Source organism: Nerophis lumbriciformis, linkage group LG25, assembly GCF_033978685.3.
Source record: "Nerophis lumbriciformis linkage group LG25, RoL_Nlum_v2.1, whole genome shotgun sequence".
Taxonomy (NCBI): Eukaryota; Metazoa; Chordata; class Actinopteri; order Syngnathiformes; family Syngnathidae; genus Nerophis; species Nerophis lumbriciformis.
In genome coordinates, this window is record NC_084572.2 from 40005229 (window position 1) to 40030371 (window position 25143).

The 25143-nt window shown below is 35.6% G+C and overlaps 1 protein-coding gene across 2 annotated transcripts in view; it reads left to right on the plus strand.

Moving 5' to 3' along the window:
- Positions 1-25143, plus strand: part of dlc1 (DLC1 Rho GTPase activating protein) — a 222371-nt gene that overhangs the window by 48640 nt on the left and 148588 nt on the right. For both annotated transcript variants that reach the window (XM_061984396.1, XM_061984398.2), the window contains one exon: positions 9574-9604. In XM_061984396.1, the coding sequence (XP_061840380.1) occupies positions 9574-9604 (31 nt within the window). The remainder of the gene's footprint in view (positions 1-9573; positions 9605-25143) is intronic.

Consider the following 25143-nt stretch of genomic DNA (forward strand, 5'->3'; position numbering starts at 1 on the left):
TAGAATCGGATGAAAAACAACTTTTGTGCAGCCCAGTAGCGATATCAATGCCCATCGTTACCGTATGGGTTCAAACGTTCATTACGGTGCTTTTAGGACTTTTTGCAGGTCTGTGTGGACCAGGATCATAAATGACACGATACTTTATTTTGAAGGGCACACCTTTTTAATCAGGCTTTTTACTGATCTTCTTAAACTCTCTTCATTTTTATTCTGTTTTTTTCTATTTTTCTCATAACTATTATTACTGCTATTATGTTCTTTATTTTAGGTTTTTGTTTAATAACTATTGCAATATTTATATATTTTAAAAAAAGTTCTATACTATTTTATAAATGGCGTTAATTTTAGTTCCTCTTTTTTTTGAAAGGCACACCTTTTTAATCAGGCTTTTTACTGATCTTCTTAAACTCTCTTCATTTTTATTCTGTTTTTTCTATTTTCTCATAGCTATTATTACTGCTATTATGTTCTTTATTTTACGTTTTTGTTTAATAACTATTGCAATATTTATATATTTAAAAAAAGTTCTATACTATTTTATTTTATTTATTTATTTTAATTTTATTATTTTTTTTTTTATACTATTTTATAAATGGCGTTAATTTTTGTTATTCTTTTTTTTTGAAAGGCACACCTTTTTAATCAGGCCTTTTACTGATCCTCTTAAACTCTCTTCATTTTTGTTCTGTTTTTTTCTATTTTTCTCATTGCTATTATTACTACTATTATATTATATTGTATGTTTTTGTTTCATGACTATTGCAATATTTATACATTTAAAAAAAGTTCTATACTATTTTATAAATGGCTTTAATTTTAGTTCCTTTTTTTTTTGAAAGGCACACCTTTTTAATCTTAAACTCTCCATTTTTATTCAGTTTTTTTCTATTTTTCTCATAACTATTATTACTGCTATTATGTTCTTTATTTTAGGTTTTTGTTTAATAACTATTGCAATATTTATATATTTAAAAAAAGGTTCCATACTATTTTATAAATGGCGTTAATTTTAGTTCCTCTTTTTTTGAAAGGCACACCTTTTTAATCAGGCTTTTTACTGATCTTCTTAAACTCTCTTCATTTTTATTCTGTTTTTTCTATTTTCTCATAGCTATTATTACTGCTATTATGTTCTTTATTTTACGTTTTTGTTTAATAACTATTGCAATATTTATATATTTAAAAAAAAGTTCTATACTATTTTATTTTATTTATTTATTTTAATTTTATTATTATTTTTTTATACTATTTTATAAATGGCGTTAATTTTTGTTATTCTTTTTTTTTGAAAGGCACACCTTTTTAATCAGGCCTTTTACTGATCCTCTTAAACTCTCTTCATTTTTGTTCTGTTTGTTTCTATTTTTCTCATTGCTATTATTACTACTATTATATTATATTGTATGTTTTTGTTTAATGACTATTGCAATATTTATACATTTTTAAAAAAGTTCTATACTATTTTATAAATGGCTTTAATTTTAGTTCCTCTTTTTTTTGAAAGGCACACCTTTTTAAGCTTAAACTCTCTTCATTTTTATTCTGTTATTTTCTATTTTCTCATTGCTATTATTACTACTATTATGTTCTATTTTATGTTTTTGTTTAATAACTATTGCAATATTTATATATTTTTATATATTTGAAAAAAAAGTTCTATAGTGTTTTATAAATAGCGTTAATTTTAGTTCCTCTTTTTTTGAAAGGCACACCTTTTTAATCAGGCTTTTTACTGATCTTGTTAAACTCTCATTTTTATTCTGTTTTTTTTCAATTTTTCTCATAACTATTATTACTACTATTATGTTCTTTATTTTACGTTTTTGTTTATTAATTATCGGAATATTTACATTTTATTTTTATATATTTAAACATTTTTTATACTATTTTATAGACGGCGTTAATTTGAGTTCTTCTCTATTTTGGACGCCTCAAAAGGGGAATTTTCCCCTCAGTCTGCCGTGTGTTTTTGTTTTGTTTTTACCTGCATAAAGTGTTGCACTCACCTGTGCAGGAAAAGTGTTAAGTCAATAAAGTCTGATTGATTTGTTGATTTCAAAAACAACATAGTAGTTATTGCTTGGTGGTGGTAAACATGTCCTCAATGGAGGTGAGAAGATCTTCCATCTTGCGAGGTTCATTCATTTTGTCCATTTCTGATGAATGAAATCAGAGCAAGAATGTTCCTCGTCTTCTGATCTCCTCCAGGGGAGTGTGGATTAAAACAGGTCAGCGTGTGGGGGTCAACTAAGGACCCCCGAGGTCAGAAGTCAGGGGCTAGAAAGACCTCTGCATTCCAACAGACTGCTGCCCACCATACACACACACACACACACACACACACACACACACACACACACACACACACACACACACACACACACACACACACACACACACACACAATTGATCAATGGAATGACAGGTCAGCTCATTTCCTTTTTGCTTTCCCAGCAGCAGATTGATTTAGAATTATTCCAGCCAGTCATATTAGAGGCACATTCTAGAAATACTATTAAAAATAAAAAAACAAGTGTAATAAAAAAGCAAAAAGGAGAACAAGTTAGTGTTGACTCTAATAACAAAGTTGCCATGCAAGCTTTTATTATTTAAACTGTCATTGCTTAAAATAATAATGAATTAAAATAAATGTTGTTATGAATTATTGACATATTTTAGGCGCCAATAATTCACATCAAATATTCCACTTTTAGGGGGAAATATTGCATATTTTGTGTGTTTGTCATATAAAAAAAACTTAAGCTTTCTTTGACAAAAAGGGCATAAAAAAAACAAAAAAACATGGAATTTTTATTTTTATTTTTAACTATAATTGATGGATAGATCTGAAGTTAATCTAGAGATTTATGTGTTAAAGGTACATTTAAAAAAAATATTTATTTTAACACTTTTATAAGTTTTGCATCCCAAAGAGTTTTATTGGGATTTTTATTTAAACTCTCATTTCTTAAAATAGTAATGAATTAAAATAAATGTTATTATGAATTATTGACATATTTTAGGCGCCAATAATTCACATCAAATATTCCACTTTTAGGGGGAAATATTGCATATTTCGGGTGTTTGTCATATAAAAAAAACTTAAGCTTTCTTTGACAAAAAGGGCATAAAACAAACAAAAAAAAACATGGAAAAAATATTAAAAAATAAAGCTATAATTGATGGATGGATCTGAAGTTAATCTAGAGATTTAAGTGTTAAAGGTAAATTTAAAAAATATTTATTTGAACACTTTTATGAGTTTTGCATCCCAAAGAGTTTTATTGGGATTTTTATTTAAACTCTCATTGCTTAAAATAATAATGAATTCAAATAAATGTTGTTATGAATTATTGACATATTTTAGGCGTCAATAATTCACATCAAATATTCCACTTTTAGGGGGAAATATTGCATATTTCGTGTGTTTGTCATATAAAAAAAACGTAAGCTTTCTTTGACAAAAAGAGCATAAAAGAAACCAAAAAAACATGGATAAAAATCAAAAATAAAGCTATAATTGATGGATAGATCTGAAGTTAATCTAGAGATTTAAGTGTTAAAGGTAAATTTAAAAAAATATTTATTTTAACACTTTTATGAGTTTTGCATCCCAAAGAGTTTTATTGGGATTTTTATTTAAACTCTCATTGCTTAAAATAATAATGAATTCAAATAAATGTAGTTATGAAATCTTGACATATTTTAGGCGCCAATAATTCACATCAAATATTCCACTTTTAAGGGGAAATATTGCATATTTCGTGTGTTTGTCATATAAAAAAAACGTAAGCTTTCTTTGACAAAAAGGGCATAAAAGAAACCAAAAAACCATGGATAAAAAAAAAAAATAAAGCTATAATTGATGGATAAATCTGAAGTTAATCTAGAGATTTAAGTGTTAAAGGTAAATTTAAAAAAATATTTATTTTAACACTTTTATGAGTTTTGCATCCCAAAGAGTTTTATTGGGATTTTTATTTAAACTCTCATTGCTTAAAATAATAATGAATTCAAATAAATGTTGTTATGAATTATTGACATATTTTAGGCGTCAATAATTCACATCAAATATTCCACTTTTAGGGGGAAATATTGCATATTTCGTGTGTTTGTCATATAAAAAAAACGTAAGCTTTCTTTGACAAAAAGAGCATAAAAGAAACCAAAAAAACATGGATAAAAATCAAAAATAAAGCTATAATTGATGGATAGATCTGAAGTTAATCTAGAGATTTAAGTGTTAAAGGTAAATTTAAAAAAATATTTATTTTAACACTTTTATGAGTTTTGCATCCCAAAGAGTTTTATTGGGATTTTTATTTAAACTCTCATTGCTTAAAATAATAATGAATTCAAATAAATGTAGTTATGAAATCTTGACATATTTTAGGCGCCAATAATTCACATCAAATATTCCACTTTTAAGGGGAAATATTGCATATTTCGTGTGTTTGTCATATAAAAAAAACGTAAGCTTTCTTTGACAAAAAGGGCATAAAAGAAACCAAAAAACCATGGATAAAAAAAAAAAATAAAGCTATAATTGATGGATAAATCTGAAGTTAATCTAGAGATTTAAGTGTTAAAGGTAAATTTAAAAAAATATTTATTTTAACACTTTTATGAGTTTTGCATCCCAAAGAGTTTTATTGGGATTTTTATTTAAACTCTCATTGCTTAAAATAATAATGAATTCAAATAAATGTAGTTATGAAATATTGACATATTTTAGGCGCCAATAATTCACATCAAATATTCCACTTTTAGGGGGAAATATTGCATATTTCGTGTGTTTGTCATATAAAAAAACTTAAGCTTTCTTTGACAAAAAGGGCATAAAACAAAACAAAAAAAAACATGGAAAAAATTAAAAAAATAAACCTATAATTGATGGATAGATTTGAAGTTAATCTAGAGATTTAAGTGTTAAAGGTAAATTTAAAAAAATATTTATTTTAACACTTTTATGAGTTTTGCATCCCAAAGAGTTTTATTGGGATTTTTATTTAAACTGTCATTGCTTAAAATAATAATGAATTAAAATAAATGTTATGAATTATTGACATATTTTAGGCGCCAATAATTCACATCAAATATTCCACTTTTAGGGGGAAATATTGCATATTTCGTGTGTTTGTCATATAAAAAAAACATAAGCTTTCTTTGACAAAAAGGGCATAAAACAAAACAAAAAAAAACATGGAAAAAAATCAAAAATAAAGCTATAATTGATGGATAGATCTGAAGTTAATCTAGAGATTTAAGTGTTAAAGGTAAATTTTAAAAAATATTTATTTTAACACTTTTATGAGTTTTGCATCCCAAAGAGTTTTATTGGGATTTTTATTTAAACTGCCATTGCTTAAAATAATAATGAATTAAAATAAATGTTATGAATCATTGACATATTTTAGGCGCCAATAATTCACATCAAATATTCCACTTTTAGGGGGAAATATTGCATATTTCGTGTGTTTGTCATATAAAAAAAACGTAAGCTTTCTTTGACAAAAAGGGCATAAAAGAAACCAAAAAAAACCATGGATAAAAATCAAAAATAAAGCTATAATTGATGGATAAATCTGAAGTTAATCTAGAGATTTAAAGGTAAAAGGTAAATTTAAAAAAATATTTATTTTAACACTTTTATAAGTTTTGCATCCCAAAGAGTTTTATTGGGATTTTTATTTAAACTCTCATTGCTTAAAATAATAATGAATTAAAATAAATGTTGTTATGAAATATTGACATATTTTAGGCGCCAATAATTCACATCAAATATTCCACTTTTAGGGGGTAATATTGCATATTTCGTGTGTTTGTCATATAAAAAAACTTAAGCTTTCTTTGACAAAAAGGGCATAAAACAAAACAAAAAAAACCATGGAAAAAAATAAAAAATAAAGCTATAATTGATGGATAGATCTGAAGTTAATCTAGAGATTTAAAGGTAAAAGGTAAATTTAAAAAAATATTTATTTTAACACTTTTATAAGTTTTGCATCCCAAAGAGTTTTATTGGGATTTTTATTTAAACTGTGATTGCTTAAAATAATAATGAATTAAAATATATGTTATTATGAATTATTGACATATTTTAGGCGCCAATAATTCACATCAAATATTCCACTTTTAGGGGGAAATATTGCATATTTCGTGTGTTTGTCATATAAAAAAAACGTAAGCTTTCTTTGACAAAAAGGGCATACAAGAAACCAAAAAAACCATGGATAAAAATAAAAAATAAACCTATAATTGATGGATGGATCTGAAGTTAATCTAGAGATTTAAGTGTTAAAGGTACATTTTAAAAAAATATTTATTTTAACACTTTTATGAGTTTTGCATCCCAAAGAGTTTTATTGGGATTTTTATTTAAACTCTCATTGCTTAAAATAATAATGAATTCAAATAAATGTAGTTATGAAATATTGACATATTTTAGGCGCCAATAATTCACATCAAATATTCCACTTTTAGGGGGAAATATTGCATATTTCGTGTGTTTGTCATATAAAAAAATTTAAGCTTTCTTTGACAAAAAGGGCATAAAACAAAACAAAAAAAAACATGGAAAAAATAAAAAAAATAAAGCTATAATTGATGGATAAATCTGAAGTTAATCTAGAGATTTAAGTGTTAAAGGTAAATTTAAAAAAATATTTATTTTAACACTTTTATGAGTTTTGCATCCCAAAGAGTTTTATTGGGATTTTTATTTAAACTGCCATTGCTTAAAATAATAATGAATTAAAATAAATGTTATGAATTATTGACATATTGTAGGCGCCAATAATTCACATCAAATATTCCACTTTTAGGGGGAAATATTGCATATTTCGTGTGTTTGTCATATAAAAAAACTTAAGCTTTCTTTGACAAAAAGGGCATAAAACAAAACAAAAAAAAACATGGAAAAAATTAAAAAAATAAACCTATAATTGATGGATAGATTTGAAGTTAATCTAGAGATTTAAGTGTTAAAGGTAAATTTAAAAAAATATTTATTTTAACACTTTTATGAGTTTTGCATCCCAAAGAGTTTTATTGGGATTTTTATTTAAACTCTCATTGCTTAAAATAATAATGAATTAAAATAAATGTTATGAAATATTGACATATTTTAGGCGCCAATAATTCACATCAAATATTCCACTTTTAGGGGGAAATATTGCATATTTCGTGTGTTTGTCATATAAAAAAAACGTAAGCTTTCTTTGACAAAAAGGGCATAAAACAAAACAAAAAAAACCATGGAAAAAAAATCAAAAATAAAGCTATAATTGATGGATGGATCTGAAGTTAATCTAGAGATTTAAGTGTTAAAGGTAAATTTAAAAAAATATTTATTTTAACACTTTTATGAGTTTTGCATCCCAAAGAGTTTTATTGGGATTTTTATTTAAACTGTCATTGCTTAAAATAATAATTAATTAAAATAAATGTTATGAATTATTGACATATTTTAGGCGCCAATAATTCACATCAAATATTCCACTTTTAGGGGGAAATATTGCATATTTTGTGTGTTTGTCATATAAAAAAAACGTAAGCTTTCTTTGACAAAAAGGGCATAAAAGAAACCAAAAAAACCATGGAAAAAAATAAAAAATAAAGCTATAATTGATGGATAAATCTGAAGTTAATCTAGAGATTTAAGTGTTAAAGGTAAATTTAAAAAAATATTTATTTTAACACTTTTATGAGTTTTGCATCCCAAAAAGTTTTATTGGGATTTTTATTTAAACTCTCATTGCTTAAAATAATAATGAATTAAAATAAATGTTATTATGAATTATTGACATATTTTAGGCGCCAATAATTCACATCAAATATTCCACTTTTAGGGGGAAATATTGCATATTTCGTGTGTTTGTCATATAAAAAAAACTTAAGCTTTCTTTGACAAAAAGGGCATAAAACAAACAAAAAAAAAACATGGAAAAAAAATAAAAATAAAAACCTATAATTGATGGATGGATCTGAAGTTAATCTAGAGATTTAAAGGTAAAAGGTAAATTTAAAAAAATATTTATTTTAACACTTTTATGAGTTTTGCATCCCAAAGAGTTTTATTGGGATTTTTATTTAAACTGTCATTGCTTAAAATAATAATTAATTAAAATAAATGTTATGAATTATTGACATATTTTAGGCGCCAATAATTCACATCAAATATTCCACTTTTAGGGGGTAATATTGCATATTTCGTGTGTTTGTCATATAAAAAAAACGTAAGCTTTCTTTGACAAAAAGGGCATAAAAGAAACCAAAAAAAACATGGAAAAAAATCAAAAATAAAGCTATAATTGATGGATAAATCTGCAGTTAATCTAGAGATTTAAGTGTTAAAGGTAAATAAAAAATTTTAAAAAATATTTATTTTAACACTTTTATGAGTTTTGGATCCCAAAGAGTTTTATTGGGATTTGTATTTAAACTGTCATTGCTCAAACATGAATAATGAATTAGAATACAATTTGTTATGAATACTTGGCCTATTTATGGCTTCAATTACTTCACATCAAACATCACACTTTGAAGGGGTTTTTTTTCAGGAAAATGTTGTATATTTTTGTTATAAATAATCAATTTACTTACGGCTCCAATTACTTCACATCAAGCATTCCACTTTGAATTTTATTTTGGAGGACAATATTTTATTTTATTTTATCAATTTTTATTTTATTTATATTTTTGTGACTAAAAAGAGGGTTTTGACAAAAAGAGCATAAAACATAAACAAAACAAAAAAAAAAAGATCTGGAGATTTATGTGTTATATAAAAAAAAAAAAAATAATAATAATAATAAGATATGACTTATTTAAATGACTGAGACACTTCTGGGTCCCCGGGACCAAAAACATAAACAAACAAAAAAAACTTTTTATCGACAGATCTGGAGATTTAGCCCTGCGATGAGGTGGCGACTTGTCCAGGGTGTACCCCGCCTTCCGCCCGATTGTAGCTGAGATAGGCTCCAGCGCCCCCCGCGACCCAAAGGGAATAAGCGGTAGAAAATGGATGGATGGATGGATCTGGAGATTTATGTGTTATATAAATAAATAAATAAATAAATAAAAAATAAATAATAATAATACGATATGACTTAATAATAATAATACCTGGGATTTGTATAGCGCTTTTCTAAATACCCAAAGTCGCTTTACATGTGTGTGTGTGGGGGGGGGGGGGGGGGGGGGGGGGGGGGGTAGATTAAAACAACTTTATTAGAAAAAAATAAATAAAAATAAAAATAAATAAATAAATAAGAGACACCTAGGGCAGGGTCAGTTTGGAAAGGCTAATATACTTATATGACGTATTGACTGAGACCCTTCTGGGTCCCCGGGACTAAACTTGAAAGGAAGCCCTGAAGGTAAAAAATGTTCTATAATTATATATTGTATTGGTTTTGAAAGGAAACATATCAAAATGCCCCCCGCATGCTTTCATTTGATCAGTGTGTGGCCCTCAGTGGATAAGTTTGGGCCCCCATTGTCTAAAGTGATGATGTAAAGGTGTCTCAACACACATTTTCAGTCGTCTATTTCCTTCTTTTTCAGATTACTGCCATCCCAGAAAGGACAAAACCTGGTGAGTACTTGCCATGTTTGTGTTGTTGTTTGGACTGTGCTGCTGTTGTCATGTGAGGAGAACCTTCAGTAGACTTCCTGAGTGGTCTTCTTGTGCGTTGAAAGAGTGGAATGAGTGTAGGATCTGCTCAGATGACTGGCTTGATGTTTGGCCTTGATAAGGATCCAGACTCATCTGACCTGCCGCCTGTCTGAGATAAGAACCAGACTGCTGGTCCAGTGTCCATGACTCAAACATGCGTCTGTTTACACAAATATCACTCACTCAGAATGACAAACACATTTAATTACAGATGAACTGTCAAACCTTCACTCTCATGAAAACCTTTTTTCAAGGAGAATTGCACTTGTTTGGGGAATTGTTCTCATCATTCATGTAAGACTAAAAAAAACAGGCATTTTTATTTTGTTTTTATGCACTCTAAATAGTAAATAAAGGTTAGCAAAAGTCAGCTAACGGAAGTCGCTCTAAAAGACCTCAATCAATGTTTTATACACACGCTGTATAAAGTATATATGTCATGTAGTAACATTCATAATAACATGTAATATATACATGATGTAAGTATATATGTCATGTAGTAACATTCATAATAACATGTAATATATACATGATGTAAGTATATATATGTCATGTAGCAACATTCATAATAACATGTAATATACACATGATGTAAGTATATATGTAGTATCTAGTAACATTCATAATAACATGTAATATATACATGATGTAAGTATATATGTCATGTAGTAACATTCATAATAACATGTAATGTATACATGATGTAAGTATATCTGTCATGTAGTAACATTCATAATAACATGTAATATATGCATGATGTAAGTATATATGTCATGTAGTAACATTCATAATAACATGTAATATATACATGATGTAAGTATATATGTCATGTAGTAACATTCATAATAACATGTAATATATACATGATGTAAGTATATATGTCATGTAGTAACATTCATAATAACATGTAATATGTACATGATGTAAGTATATATGTCATGTAGTAACATTCATAATAACATGTAATATATACATGATGTAAGTATATATGTCATGTAGTAACATTCATAATAACATGTAATATATACATGATGTAAGTATATATGTCATGTAGTAACATTCATAATAACATGTAATATATACATGATGTAAGTATATATGTCATGTAGCAACATTCATAATAACATGTAATATATACATGATGTAAGTATATATGTCATGTAGTAACATTCATAATAACATGTAATATATACATGATGTAAGTATATATGTCATGTAGTAACATTCATAATAACATGTAATATATACATGATGTAAGTATATATGTCATGTAGTAACATTCATAATAACATGTAATATATACATGATGTAAGTATATATGTCATGTAGCAACATTCATAATAACATGTAATATATACATGATGTAAGTATATATGTCATGTAGTAACATTCATAATAACATGTAATATATACATGATGTAAGTATATATGTCATGTAGTAACATTCATAATAACATGTAATATATACATGATGTAAGTATATATGTCATGTAGTAACATTCATAATAACATGTAATATATACATGATGTAAGTATATATGTCATGTAGTAACATTCATAATAACATGTAATATATACATGATGTAAGTATATATGTCATGTAGTAACATTCATAATAACATGTAATATATACATGATGTAAGTATATATGTCATGTAGCAACATTCATAATAACATGTAATATACACATGATGTAAGTATATATGTAGTATCTAGTAACATTCATAATAACATGTAATATATACATGATGTAAGTATATATGTCATGTAGTTACATTCATAATAACATGTAATATATACATGATGTAAGTATATATGTCATGTAGTAACATTCATAATAACATGTAATATATACATGATGTAAGTATATATGTCATGTAGCAACATTCATAATAACATGTAATATACACATGATGTAAGTATATATGTAGTATCTAGTAACATTCATAATAACATGTAATATATACATGATGTAAGTATATATGTCATGTAGTAACATTCATAATAACATGTAATATATACATGATGTAAGTATATCTGTCATGTAGTAACATTCATAATAACATGTAATATATGCATGATGTAAGTATATATGTCATGTAGTAACATTCATAATAACATGTAATATATACATGATGTAAGTATATATGTCATGTAGTAACATTCATAATAACATGTAATATATACATGATGTAAGTATATATGTCATGTAGTAACATTCATAATAGCATGTAATATTTACTGAAAAAAATACACTGAAACACTAAACATCATGTAGCATTTTGCTAAGTGTTAAAATACAAACTATGAACATAATAAAGCAATCACTCACTGTACAATGTCTGCTCTTACTGGGATAGCGACTGATGGGAATTAATCATAATCCTCATGAATGGTTAAAAAAAAAAAGGTGCCACAAACAAGCATATTTTCGTGTCTTCCTCGCCATCTCCAGGTCCAAGTTGGATGTCAAAGTCGACCAACTTGTGGGTTTATGTCCACAACCTTCTACTATCAAGGTGAGAGGCAGGATTTATCATCTAGAATCAACTTTCACCATCTCAGAGGCCATGCAGCAGTTCAATATGTCATTATAGCAGCATAAGCTAGTTAGCTCGCTGAGAATTAAAAATAGTTTGTCTGCGTTAGCACTTATAATAACAATATAGCTAATACTTGTTAATATTCAGGTCACATGATGTAAATGCAGTATTTATGCAGTATTTGGATGTTTTTAGAGGGATTTATGGGCGGAATAGTGTACTCCCTTTAGCTGCATTGTTAGCCACCTCCTACTTGCCATATTTTATGACTCAGAACATACTTGCTAACCCTCCCGGATTTTCCGGGAGACTCCCGAAATTCAGCGCCTCTCCCGAAAACCTCACGGGACAAATTTTCTCCCGAAAATCTCCCGAAATTCAGGCGGAGCTGGAGGCCACGCCCCCTCCAGCTCCATGCGGACCTGAGTGACGTGTTGACAGCCTGTTCACACGTCCGCTTTCCCACAATATAAACAGCTAATGATGGAGGGCGAGTTCTTGGTTTCTTATGTGGGTTTATTGTTAGGCAGTTTCATTAACGTCCTCCCAGCGTGGTAACAACACACAACAACAGCAGTCAAGTTTTCATTTACTGTAAAGCAGTTTGTCTGCCGTAAACAGCAATGTTGTGACACTTTTAAACAGGACAATACTGCCATCTACTGTACATGCATATGTGACCCACCCATAATGTGTCACATTTTTGTGTTGATTTATTTATTTTATTTTGTGGTTTGAATTCGTTTTTGGAGCTGTCATTACACATTTATCAGTATTCACATTGGTCAGTAGGGGGCAGTAGGGCGTTTCTTCCCAATTGAATGCTATCACCTGCAGACCGGAAGTGTCTTGTCATTCTGATGAGCGCGACCAGTCTGTGAACAATTGAAACGTCCTGTGTGCTTTTTCCTCCTGTATAACAGGTTAGTTTTGGTGAATCAACTCACTGAATAATATCCATGTGATCTTTATAAGTTTAAGTACACATTCTGATGGTGGAGCCTAACTCTAAAGTGTTTGTGAGTTGTAGTTTGTATTTGTGAATGAATCCAGTGCACAGCTGCAGTAATCAATACAAAAAGGCGACGTGAGTGCGCAATGTTTATATAGGAACTTCTGATCCTAATTCAGACTCCCAAATTAGAGCTCCCGTTTTCTTATTGGTTTTATAATGTATATTTGTATAATGTGTGTGTTCTGAAATAGTGACAGAGAATAGAACAAGGATGGACAATTCAACCCTTAACTCAACAATGAGTAGATGAGTGTTATGTGTGTGTATATGTGTAAATAAATGAACACTGAAATTCAAGTATTTCTTTTATTTATATATATATATATATATATATATATATATATATATATTTGTATATATATATATATATATATATATAATAAAAAAAAATATATATATAGCTAGAATTCACTGAAAGGGGGAACCCCCTCATGAAACAGGCCTGTAGGGATGAAATAGTCTTGTGATTTTTTTCCCACACATACATATATATATATATATATATATATATATATATCTTAACCACACGCCCCCCGCCCCACCCCGACCACACCCCCCACCCCTCACCTCCCGAAATCGGAGGTCTCAAGGTTGGCAAGTATGACTTAGAATGCATTAAAAAACAGGGCAAAATTCCTTAAAAAAAAAAAAAAAAGTGCAGTTACAGGGTTTTTTTTCTTTATTAAATGTATTTATATTAATGTTTGGTGCAGCCGGACTTGAGGGGGATAAGACAGAGAGACAACAATAACAACAACAACAACAACAGAACAACATCAGCAAATACAATATGTACAAATATGATATTTACACATATGATAGTAAAAGTGATATCAGAGACTCAGTGAAGTAAATATTAATAATACAGAAATGACAATGAGCATTATTACACTACAAATGGATCAATACAAATACCAACAGAAATATCACTATTGATAATGAATAATAACAATAATCTACCTCAATTATCAACAATACAATTGTTCAAATGCAACAATACATACATATATGTCATGGTAACTAGAGATACAAGAGAAAGCAGATAAATGGAGGGGAAGAAAGAGAAGTGAACTGTATTAACCTTGTAGATTGTTATCATTTCCGCTTTAAGGAAATGTGAATTGAAGACATTTAGAAATGATCACATGAACGCTTCACACCCACAATCATCAACACTTATGACTTCCTGCTGATGAATGGCCGCCAGTGTCTTCTTCTTCTTATTATTATTATTCTGTCAACACATCCGCTACGCTTTATGAATCCACCTTAGGAACATTCCAGGACATCAGACTGGGGATGGACTCACCAGGACATCAGACTAGGGATGGACTCACCAGGACGTCAGACTAGGGATGGACTCACCAGAACGTCAGACTAGGGATGGACTCACCAGGACGTCAGACTAGGGATGGACTCACCAGGACGTCAGACTAGGGATGGACTCACTAGGACATCAGACTGGGGATGGACTCACCAGAACGTCAGACTAGGGATGGACTCACCAGGACATCAGACTAGGGATGGACTCACCAGGACATCAGACTAGGGATGGACTCACTAGGACATCAGACTGGGGATGGACTCACCAGAACGTCAGACTAGGGATGGACTCACCAGGACATCAGACAAGGGATGGACTCACCAGGACATCAGACTAGGGATGGACTCACCAGGACGTCAGACTAGGGATGGACTCACCAGGACGTCAGACTAGGGATGGACTCACCAGGACGTCAGACTAGGGATGGACTCACCAGGACGTCAGACTAGGGATGGACTCACCAGGACGTCAGACTAGGGATGGACTCACCAGGACGTCAGACGAGGGATGGACTCACCAGGACATCAGACTAGGTATAGACTCACCAAGATATCAGACTAGGTATAGACTCACCAGGACATCAGACTAGGGATAGACTCACCAGGATATCAGACTAGGGATAGACTCACCAGGATATCAGACTAGGGATGGACTCACCAGGACATCAGACTAGGGATGGACTCACCAGGACATCAGACTAGGGATGGACTCACCAGGACGTCAGACTAGGGATGGACTCACCAGGACATCAGACTAGGGATGGACTCACCAGGACGTCAGACTAGGGATGGACTCACCAGGACGTCAGACGAGGGATGGACTCACCAGGACATCAGACTAGGTATAGACTCACCAAGATATCAGACTAGGTATAGACTCACCAGGACATCAGACTAGGGATAGACTCACCAGGACATCAGACTAGGGATGGACTCACCAGGACATCAGACTAGGGATGGACTCACCAGGACGTCAGACTAGGGATGGACTCACCAGGACATCAGACTAAGGATGGACTCACCAGGACATCAGACTAGAGATGGACTCACCAGGACATCAGACTAGGGATGGACTCACCAGGACGTCAGACTAGGGATGGACTCACCAGGACATCAGACTAGGGATGGACTCACCAGGACATCAGACTAGGGATGGACTCACCAGGACATCAGACTAGGGATGGACTCACCAGGACGTCAGACTAGGGATGGACTCACCAGGACATCAGACTAAGGATGGACTCACCAGGACATCAGACTAGAGATGGACTCACCAGGACATCAGACTAGGGATGGACTCACCAGGACGTCAGACTAGGGATGGACTCACCAGGACATCAGACTAGGGATGGACTCACCAGGACATCAGACTAGGGATGGACTCACCAGGACATCAGACTAGGGATGGACTCACCAGGACATCAGACTAGGGATAAACTCACCAGGACATCAGACTAGGGATGGACTCACAGGACATCAGACTAGGGATAGACTCACCAGGACATCAGACTAGGGATAGACTCATCAGGATATCAGACTAGGGATAGACTCACCAGGATATCAGACTAGGGATGGACTCACCAGGACATCAGACTAGGGATGGACTCACCAGGACATCAGACTAGGGATGGACTCACCAGGACGTCAGACGAGGGATGGACTCACCAGGACATCAGACTAGGGATGGACTCACCAGGACATCAGACTAAGGATGGACTCACCAGGACGTCAGACTAGGGATGGACTCACCAGGACATCAGACTAGGGATGGACTCACCAGGACATCAGACTAGGGATAGACTCACCAGGACATCAGACTAAGGATGGACTCACCAGGACGTCAGACTAAGGATGGACTCACCAGGACATCAGACTAGGGATGGACTCACCAGGATATCAGACTAGGGATGGACTCACCAGGACATCAGACTAGGGATAGACTCACCAGGACATCAGACTAAGGATGGACTCACCAGGACGTCAGACTAGGGATGGACTCACCAGGACATCAGACTAGGGATGGACTCACCAGGACATCAGACTAGGGATGGACTCACCAGGACGTCAGACTAGGGATGGACTCACCAGGACGTCAGACTAGGGATGGACTCACCAGGACATCAGACTAGGGATGGACTCACCAGGACATCAGACTAGGGATGGACTCACCAGGATATCAGACTAGGGATGGACTCACCAGGACATCAGACTAGGGATGGACTCACCAGGACATCAGACTAGCGATGGACTCACCAGGACATCAGACTAGGGATGGACTCACCGGGACATCAGACTAGGGATGGACTCACCAGGACGTCAGACTAGGGATGGACTCACCAGGACATCAGACTAGGGATGGACTCACCAGGACATCAGACTAGGGATGGACTCACCAGGATATCAGACTAGGGATGGACTCACCAGGACATCAGACTAGGGATGGACTCACCAGGACATCAGACTAGGGATGGACTCACCAGGACGTCAGACTAGGGATGGACTCACCAGGACGTCAGACTAAGGATGGACTCACCAGGACATCAGACTAGAGATGGACTCACCAGGACATCAGACTAGGGATGGACTCACTAGGACATCAGACTAGGGATGGACTCACCAGGACATCAGACTAGGGATGGACTCACCAGGACGTCAGACTAGGGATGGACTCACCAGGACATCAGACAGACAGAGGTCATGAAGTACCCCCTTTCCTGGTGTCCTGGTGTGACTTGGGGGAGCAGTCTTTACACAACGTGACGACTTCACTGCTTTTGGCTTTTGTAGATTAATCTTGCGTATCTTAGTACAACATTATACTTTTATTGCGGCTTTGTTTTCCCCAATCCTGTTAGAATAAGCATTTTGAAGAGGTCTCTCCGAAATGCGGCGTGAAAGACTGGTGAAAGGCAAAGACATGGGAATCCACCCTTATCTTGCTCAGCAAAGCCTTCAGGGGCCATAAAGTCAAATGGCCGTGCCGAGCATAATGCTATCTGCAGAGTAGCCAGACATTGTACTCAAGTAAGAGTACTGTTACTTTACAGATTTATTACTCAAGTAAAAGTAAGGAGTAGTCACCCAAATATTTACTTGAGTAAAAGTAAAAAGTATGTTGTGAAAAAACTACTCAAGTACTGAGTAACTGATGAGTAACCTGTTCGTTTAATGATGACGGCAACAAATACTGCACAAAATCAACAAAATAGCAATGAGCAAATTCAGAGCCAGGAATATCTCTTAAGCAACTAAAACAATAATATGTATTAAATAATAACACATTAACATAAAAAAATGAAGGCAAATTGAGCCACAATAACTTAACAGCACCATAGGCTCAGTAGGCAGAGATTACAAAGGAAAATAACAAGTTAGCCTTTACGCAAACCATAAACTGATAGGTGTGGGCTGCACCTGGGAACACACTGTGCACTTCTGATTGGTGTTTCTATGCATGCGTGAGTGTGTGTGCGACTGTGCGTGTGAGTGTGTGTGTGTGTGTGTGTGTGTGTGTCTATGAGGCTGCAGTGCGTTAATAAATGTCCCCACACGATGTACATTTGACAGTGATTCATAGCAGGGAAGCTAACATCAGCTTACGGTGACAGACAAAATATCTACTAACGTTACTTACCGTCATGTGCTTCCTCAAATTTGACATTGAGTTCATGTAAGCTTAAGCTTGTTGTTGTTTGCCGCTGAAACTTTATGTGCAGTTAATCATGTGACCGCCTGGCTCTGTTTGATTGGTGAAACGGAGTCAAACCTCACCAGTGACTGCATTTGATTGGTGAAACGGAGTCAAACGTCACCAGTGACTGCATTTGATTGGTGAAACGGAGTCAAATGTCACCAGTGACTGTATTTGATTGGTGAAACGGAGTCAAACGTCACCAGTGACTGTATTTGATTGGTGAAACGGAGTCAAACGTCACCAGTGACTGTATTTGATTGGTGAAACGGAGTCAAATGTCACCAGTGACTGTATTTGATTGGTGAAACGGAGTCAAACGTCACCAGTGAGTGTATTTGATTGGTGAAACGGAGTCAAACGTCACCAGTGACTGTATTTGATTGGTGAAACGGAGTCAAATGTCACCAATGACTGTATTTGATTGGTGAAACGGAGTCAAACGTCACCAGTGACTGTATTTGATTGGTGAAACGGAGTCAAACGTCACTAGTGACTGTATTTGATTGGTGAAACGGAGTCAAACGTCACCAGTGAGTGTATTTGATTGGTGAAACGGAGTCAAACGTCACTAGTGACTGTATTTGATTGGTGAAACGGAGTCAAACGTCACCAGTGACTGTATTTGATTGGTGAAACGGAGTCAAACGTCACCAGTGACTGTATTTGATTGGTGAAACGGAGTCAAACGTCACCAGTGACTGTATTTGATTGGTGAAACGGAGTCACACGTCACCAGTGAGTGTATTTGATTGGTGAAACGGAGTCAAACGTCACCAGTGACTGTATTTGATTGGTGAAACGGAGTCAAATGTCACCAGTGACTGCATTTGATTGGTGAAACGGAGTCAAACGTCACCAGTGACTGCATGTGATTGGTGAAACGGAGTCAAACGTCACCAGTGACTGCATTTGATTGGTGAAACGGAGTCAAACGTCACCAGTGACTGTATTTGATTGGTGAAACGGAGTCAAACGTCACCAGTGACTGTATTTGATTCGTGAAACGGAGTCAAACGTCACCAGTGACTGTATTTGATTGGTGAAACGGAGTCAAACGTCACCAGTGACTGTATTTGATTGGTGAAACGGAGTCAAATGTCACCAGTGACTGTATTTGATTGGTGAAACGGAGTCAAACGTCACCAGTGAGTGTATTTGATTGGTGAAACGGAGTCAAACGTCACCAGTGACTGTATTTGATTCGTGAAACGGAGTCAAACGTCACCAGTGAGTGTATTTGATTGGTGAAACGGAGTCAAACGTCACCAGTGACTGTATTTGATTGGTGAAACGGAGACAAACGTCACCAGTGGCTGCATTTGATTGGTGAAACGGAGTCAAACGTCACCAGTGACTGTATTTGATTGGTGAAACGGAGTCAAACGTCACCAGTGACTGCATTTGATTGGTGAAACGGAGTCAAACGTCACCAGTGACTGTATTTGATTGGTGAAATGGAGTCAAACGTCACCAGTGACTGTATTTGATTGGTGAAATGGAGTCAAACGTCACCAGTGACTGTATTTGATTGGTGAAACGGAGTCAAACGTCACCAGTGACTGTATTTGATTGGTGAAACGGAGTCAAACGTCACCAGTGACTGTATTTGATTCGTGAAACGGAGTCAAACGTCACCAGTGACTGTATTTGATTGGTGAAACGGAGTCAAACGTCACCAGTGACTGTATTTGATTGGTGAAACGGAGTCAAACGTCACCAGTGACTGTATTTGATTCGTGAAACGGAGTCAAACGTCACCAGTGACTGTATTTGATTGGTGAAATGGAGTCAAACGTCACCAGTGACTGTATTTGATTGGTGAAACGGAGTCAAACGTCACCAGTGACTGTATTTGATTGGTGAAACGGAGTCAAACGTCACCAGTGACTGTATTTGATTGGTGAAACGGAGTCAAACGTCACCAGTGACTGTATTTGATTGGTGAAACGGAGTCACACGTCACCAGTGAGTGTATTTGATTGGTGAAACGGAGTCAAACGTCACCAGTGACTGTATTTGATTGGTGAAACGGAGTCAAATGTCACCAGTGACTGCATTTGATTGGTGAAACGGAGTCAAACGTCACCAGTGACTGCATGTGATTGGTGAAACGGAGTCAAACGTCACCAGTGACTGCATTTGATTGGTGAAACGGAGTCAAACGTCACCAGTGACTGTATTTGATTGGTGAAACGGAGTCAAACGTCACCAGTGACTGTATTTGATTCGTGAAACGGAGTCAAACGTCACCAGTGACTGTATTTGATTGGTGAAACGGAGTCAAACGTCACCAGTGACTGTATTTGATTGGTGAAACGGAGTCAAATGTCACCAGTGACTGTATTTGATTGGTGAAACGGAGTCAAACGTCACCAGTGAGTGTATTTGATTGGTGAAACGGAGTCAAACGTCACCAGTGACTGTATTTGATTGGTGAAACGGAGTCAAATGTCACCAATGACTGTATTTGATTGGTGAAACGGAGTCAAACGTCACCAGTGACTGTATTTGATTGGTGAAACGGAGTCAAACGTCACTAGTGACTGTATTTGATTGGTGAAACGGAGTCAAACGTCACCAGTGAGTGTATTTGATTGGTGAAACGGAGTCAAACGTCACTAGTGACTGTATTTGATTGGTGAAACGGAGTCAAACGTCACCAGTGACTGTATTTGATTGGTGAAACGGAGTCAAACGTCACCAGTGACTGTATTTGATTGGTGAAACGGAGTCAAACGTCACCAGTGACTGTATTTGATTGGTGAAACGGAGTCACACGTCACCAGTGAGTGTATTTGATTGGTGAAACGGAGTCAAACGTCACCAGTGACTGTATTTGATTGGTGAAACGGAGTCAAATGTCACCAGTGACTGCATTTGATTGGTGAAACGGAGTCAAACGTCACCAGTGACTGCATGTGATTGGTGAAACGGAGTCAAACGTCACCAGTGACTGCATTTGATTGGTGAAACGGAGTCAAACGTCACCAGTGACTGTATTTGATTGGTGAAACGGAGTCAAACGTCACCAGTGACTGTATTTGATTCGTGAAACGGAGTCAAACGTCACCAGTGACTGTATTTGATTGGTGAAACGGAGTCAAACGTCACCAGTGACTGTATTTGATTGGTGAAACGGAGTCAAATGTCACCAGTGACTGTATTTGATTGGTGAAACGGAGTCAAACGTCACCAGTGAGTGTATTTGATTGGTGAAACGGAGTCAAACGTCACCAGTGACTGTATTTGATTCGTGAAACGGAGTCAAACGTCACCAGTGAGTGTATTTGATTGGTGAAACGGAGTCAAACGTCACCAGTGACTGTATTTGATTGGTGAAACGGAGACAAACGTCACCAGTGGCTGCATTTGATTGGTGAAACGGAGTCAAACGTCACCAGTGACTGTATTTGATTGGTGAAACGGAGTCAAACGTCACCAGTGACTGCATTTGATTGGTGAAACGGAGTCAAACGTCACCAGTGACTGTATTTGATTGGTGAAATGGAGTCAAACGTCACCAGTGACTGTATTTGATTGGTGAAATGGAGTCAAACGTCACCAGTGACTGTATTTGATTGGTGAAACGGAGTCAAACGTCACCAGTGACTGTATTTGATTGGTGAAACGGAGTCAAACGTCACCAGTGACTGTATTTGATTCGTGAAACGGAGTCAAACGTCACCAGTGACTGTATTTGATTGGTGAAACGGAGTCAAACGTCACCAGTGACTGTATTTGATTGGTGAAACGGAGTCAAACGTCACCAGTGACTGTATTTGATTGGTGAAACGGAGTCAAACGTCACCAGTGACTGTATTTGATTGGTGAAATGGAGTCAAACGTCACCAGTGACTGTATTTGATTGGTGAAACGGAGTCAAACGTCACCAGTGACTGTATTTGATTGGTGAAACGGAGTCAAACGTCACCAGTGACTGTATTTGATTGGTGAAACGGAGTCAAACGTCACCAGTGACTGTATTTGATTGGTGAAACGGAGTCACACGTCACCAGTGAGTGTATTTGATTGGTGAAACGGAGTCAAACGTCACCAGTGACTGTATTTGATTGGTGAAACGGAGTCAAATGTCACCAGTGACTGCATTTGATTGGTGAAACGGAGTCAAACGTCACCAGTGACTGCATGTGATTGGTGAAACGGAGTCAAACGTCACCAGTGACTGCATTTGATTGGTGAAACGGAGTCAAACGTCACCAGTGACTGTATTTGATTGGTGAAACGGAGTCAAACGTCACCAGTGACTGTATTTGATTCGTGAAACGGAGTCAAACGTCACCAGTGACTGTATTTGATTGGTGAAACGGAGTCAAACGTCACCAGTGACTGTATTTGATTGGTGAAACGGAGTCAAATGTCACCAGTGACTGTATTTGATTGGTGAAACGGAGTCAAACGTCACCAGTGAGTGTATTTGATTGGTGAAACGGAGTCAAACGTCACCAGTGACTGTATTTGATTCGTGAAACGGAGTCAAACGTCACCAGTGAGTGTATTTGATTGGTGAAACGGAGTCAAACGTCACCAGTGACTGTATTTGATTGGTGAAACGGAGACAAACGTCACCAGTGGCTGCATTTGATTGGTGAAACGGAGTCAAACGTCACCAGTGACTGTATTTGATTGGTGAAACGGAGTCAAACGTCACCAGTGACTGCATTTGATTGGTGAAACGGAGTCAAACGTCACCAGTGACTGTATTTGATTGGTGAAATGGAGTCAAACGTCACCAGTGACTGTATTTGATTGGTGAAATGGAGTCAAACGTCACCAGTGACTGTATTTGATTGGTGAAACGGAGTCAAACGTCACCAGTGACTGTATTTGATTGGTGAAACGGAGTCAAACGTCACCAGTGACTGTATTTGATTCGTGAAACGGAGTCAAACGTCACCAGTGACTGTATTTGATTGGTGAAACGGAGTCAAACGTCACCAGTGACTGTATTTGATTGGTGAAACGGAGTCAAACGTCACCAGTGACTGTATTTGATTCGTGAAACGGAGTCAAACGTCACCAGTGACTGTATTTGATTGGTGAAATGGAGTCAAACGTCACCAGTGACTGTATTTGATTGGTGAAACGGAGTCAAACGTCACCAGTGACTGTATTTGATTGGTGAAACGGAGTCAAACGTCACCAGTGACTGTATTTGATTCGTGAAACGGAGTCAAACGTCACCAGTGAGTGTATTTGATTGGTGAAACGGAGTCAAATGTCACCAGTGACTGTATTTGATTGGTGAAACGGAGTCAAACGTCACCAGTGACTGTATTTGATTGGTGAAACGGAGACAAACGTCACCAGTGGCTGCATTTGATTGGTGAAACGGAGTCAAACGTCACCAGTGACTGCATTTGATTGGTGAAACGGAGTCAAACGTCACCAGTGACTGCATTTGATTGGTGAAACGGAGTCAAACGTCACCAGTGACTGTATTTGATTGGTGAAACGGAGTCAAACGTCACCAGTGACTGTATTTGATTGGTGAAACGGAGTCAAACATCACCAGTGACTGTATTTGATTCGTGAAACGGAGTCAAACGTCACCAGTGAGTGTATTTGATTGGTGAAACGGAGTCAAACGTCACCAGTGACTGTATTTGATTGGTGAAACGGAGTCAAACGTCACCAGTGACTGTATTTGATTGGTGAAACGGAGACAAACGTCACCAGTGAGTGTATTTGATTGGTGAAACGGAGTCAAACGTCACCAGTGACTGTATTTGATTGGTGAAACGGAGTCAAACGTCACCAGTGACTGTATTTGATTGGTGAAACGGAGTCAAACGTCACCAGTGACTGTATTTGATTGGTGAAACGGAGTCAAACGTCACCAGTGAGTGTATTTGATTGGTGAAACGGAGTCAAACGTCACCAGTGACTGTATTTGATTGGTGAAACGGAGTCAAACGTCACCAGTGACTGTATTTGATTGGTGAAACGGAGTCAAACGTCACCAGTGAGTGTATTTGATTGGTGAAACGGAGTCAAACGTCACCAGTGACTGTATTTGATTGGTGAAACGGAGTCAAACGTACTCGAAACCTTTCTGGGTACCTGCGAAAGGGTGTTCAGCATGGTTAGAAAAATAGTGACAGAGAATAGAACAAGGATGGACAATTCAACCCTTAACTCAACAATGAGTAGATGAGTGTTATGTGTGTGTATATATATCATAAAATAGATATATTTATAGCTAGAATTCACTGAAAGTCAAGTATTTCTTGCATTTCCTTTCCCCAGTATGAATGAAGCGCTAAATGGATTGCACTCTCTACTTTGCCCATTTAAGAGTCCTCTGCTCTCCCAAGGTGAAGTTTTCAAACTCCTGTTGACAAAACGGCCGTGTCAGGCTGCTCTTGCACCAGCACACAAAGAACATACAGCGAGCGTCATGTGCTCCTCAGACTGCTGACTTCCTGTTGACCTCACACAACATCACTTCAGAACACCACCTTTTGAAGGCTTTTGGAATATTTCTGGAGCAAGTGAAGTGATTTTGAGTTTGAATACTTCAGAATATTTTTAGGTCTCTGCCTTTTATGATAGAATAGCTGTCACTACTCTATGGAATACCTGTCATTTGGGGTTTCGAGATATTGTGTTGACATTCTAAGGCGGATATAATTGAACGTCCTGTTTTATTTTGTTTTAATTTACGCCGAAAAGTAATTGAATTTACAGTTTACATGTCATGGCTCCTGGGTTTGGTGATAGTCGGAGGCAATGCGAGCGTTCCTGCAGGATTTGAAGACTGCAGACATTGTCCCTGATGGACCAGCAGGGTAAACAAGGCATCACCAGGCTGCTGTGGTGCATCACATGCTGTGATGACAACACAAAAGAAACACTATTTGAC